Source organism: Orbicella faveolata, unplaced genomic scaffold, assembly GCF_042242905.1.
Source record: "Orbicella faveolata isolate gen_17 unplaced genomic scaffold, um_ofav_v1 contig_47, whole genome shotgun sequence".
Taxonomy (NCBI): Eukaryota; Metazoa; Cnidaria; class Anthozoa; order Scleractinia; family Merulinidae; genus Orbicella; species Orbicella faveolata.
The window spans coordinates 17,442,501-17,445,000 of record NW_028301577.1 but is presented as its reverse complement, the minus strand read 5'-3'; the positions used below and the strand labels follow the sequence as shown (position 1 = coordinate 17,445,000).

Genomic DNA, 2,500 nt, shown 5'->3' with positions numbered 1-2,500 from the left:
GTTTTCAGTTTCTGTGTCACTGATACCCAACGAAACAGGAGAGTTTTGCAGCCTTTTTCCTAGATTTCCTGCAGCAGGGCACTTCAGCCAGGTTTGATCATCACAGTAGTTTCAATGCTCTATACTTATTCCAACAGCTTGTAGTGACTTTGAAGCTACGTCAAATCATCCGTGACGTGTCTGCGACAACATTGTTCCAAATGGCGTGGAAAATTTCGAATACGTGTGGTTTCTAGGGAATTTTTTACGCATTATTCAGAATGTAACTTGTCGGCCGCCATGTTTGTTTTCATTTTGGGCAGAGAATGGAACGAGTCGAATCCAGTCTCCACTCAGGTTCAATGTGTTGTCTGATCACCTGATCACACGTCACTGGCTGTTCTTCGCTATTTTGCGTTTTGGCGCTGATTACAGCAGCCGGAGAGACGACATTTACGACCGTATTTGCGACTGCAAAGTCCCTGTTAGGGACACAAACATCTAGCCTACAAGGGAGCAAGCGTTCCCTTGTTATTTTTTGTACATTTTTACCCCAAAACCACTGCCAACTTTGTACACAACGACAAAAAAACACCGCTTCAGTTCCGTTGGTTTCAGTATGGCTTTGTGAAAATTTGCGCCATGTTTATGCAAGAATTGGTCGAAAACGTTTTTTCTCCTTTCGGAGTGACCGTTTATTCCACTTCAGTTTTTAATTCAAAACTTCATAGAACAGTAATTTGGGCGGTGGATGTGCGAGAAGCCCGAGGAAATGGAGGGAAGAACAGCTGCCCAGAAAGGAGTAGTTGTTCCTTCGCAGCTGAATGGACGAGAACCAGGTAAGCTTAAGAATAATAAACAAAAAGTTGTACAATTATTTGATATTAGGTGATGAGATACTATGTGACAGACGGTATTTTCCTGTAAATTTACTATTAACAAAAACTTCTTAATTCGCAGTTTATTCCTGTTCGTGTCAAAGTCTTAAGTCTCTCTATACATGCTCGGCTGTGTTTTCCGAAATTTATGGATGTCCGTGTACTCGGTTCTGGTGTTTAGGTTCACAGAGACACAAGGAAGTGTTCTTGTCTTCATGACATATAGGATACAATTTGCCACTTTTTGGGAAAATGTTTTTCATCACTTTTGAATAATAAAATGTATTCCTGGTTTCACAGTTTTTTTTTAGAAAATTTTGACATAATTGTAAGTTTACATCGACAGTAGTAAAAAGATATCTGATGGGTAAATTTGCAATTTTCAGGGAGAACATGTCCCCAGACAACCTGGGAGGGTGTGGCACATTTTCGGTGCCTACTTTTCAACTGGCAACCTATGCAATAACATTCGTGACTGAACAGTGAGGGTGCCAGACTTGAAATGTAGGTCGGGGTTCAAGTCCGGTACTGACCACAAGCTGGTGTTGTTCTCTGTTGTACCGAGTTGTACTCCTTGGCCAAGTTTGTAAATAGCCAACTAGTCTGCTTCCTGTCAGTTTAGATTTTTAACCACCATGTCATGTTCATTTACATTATTTGTCTCATACTATTGGGGGAGTGGTCAATGAAGATATTTATTTATTTATTTATTTATTTATTTATTTATTTATTTATTTATTTATTTCATGGCCAAAATTCAACTTGATAAATCAATTTTTTATTTCAATTTGCTGTATGATGCAGTCAGAAGAATGAGCTAGTGTGGTAGTTTTAGCCCTATATTTACTGAAAGTAATGATTTTTAATCATGGCTAAATCAAAATAGTTCTGCATGAAGCTTGGAGAGCTAATAATGTACTTGCTGATAAACAGTTTCACTTTCAACCTACTTACAAAACAGCTAGTTTTCAACTTACTCATAAAATAATAATTATATTCCTTTAGCACCTAGAAATAAAGGTCATGGGAGAGGTAGAAATAGAAGAGGTCAGTTTAATGGAAGATATCCCAGTCAAGAACATTGGAGACAGCAAAGAGACTCCTCTGATAGGAGAGATGGGTTTAATCAACCACAGAGACGAGGAACTGTGGCTGACAGAAGACCTCCTGCAAGAAGACCCTATCAAACCAGTGTGGATTCAAAGAAGGTCTTTTACTTGCTATCAATAAATTGACTTGTTTTGAAGTGGATTTCAGTTCAGGGTGAAAAGTACTCATAATTCAAATTTACAGTACTTTGGTTTCTGCATTACTGTGCTTTGCAAAGAGGGTTTAAGAAACTTGTGCCACCTTCTCAACCAATCAGAAGTGTGTTATAAAACAAACACATGCTGCCCCTTTTTTTCTCGTGCTTCATTACTTCATGCTGGCTTACAGGGGTTTCGTTGAGGGCTGGGCGTTGGGCAAATTGACCCTCTGTGAAGATGATTGTACCTGCTGGTGTGACAATCTAGAGAAACGTTTTTTTTTTTTTATAGAAAAGTTCATTTCAAGAACTTTTACGTGCCTCAGAAAACCAGTTGACCTCCTGCTGAAAATGTTGAAGAAACTACTGTGGCTGTGTGCATTTGCTTCCAGTTTTG

The 2,500-nt window shown here is 38.9% G+C and overlaps 2 protein-coding genes across 3 annotated transcripts in view; one reads left to right on the top strand and one right to left on the bottom strand.

Annotated features, from left to right (window-relative positions):
* LOC110064789 (uncharacterized) overlaps positions 1 to 352 on the bottom strand; it is an 8,665-nt gene extending 8,313 nt beyond the window's left edge. Inside the window, exon 1 of one of the 2 annotated variants that reach the window (XM_089279847.1) lies at positions 1 to 352. This exon is cut by the window's left edge and continues 465 nt beyond it. The gene's annotated coding sequence lies outside the window, so the exon portion shown is untranslated. The other variant, XM_089279848.1, reaches the window with a different exon arrangement.
* Positions 353 to 394: 42 nt separating this feature from the next.
* Positions 395 to 2,500, top strand: part of LOC110064786 (E3 ubiquitin-protein ligase RNF10-like) — a 21,968-nt gene continuing 19,862 nt past the window's right edge. Inside the window, exons 1-2 of the mRNA XM_020771888.2 lie at positions 395 to 818; positions 1,863 to 2,065. Of these exons, the coding sequence (XP_020627547.2) occupies positions 731 to 818; positions 1,863 to 2,065 (291 nt within the window). The 5' untranslated portion in view covers positions 395 to 730. The remainder of the gene's footprint in view (positions 819 to 1,862; positions 2,066 to 2,500) is intronic.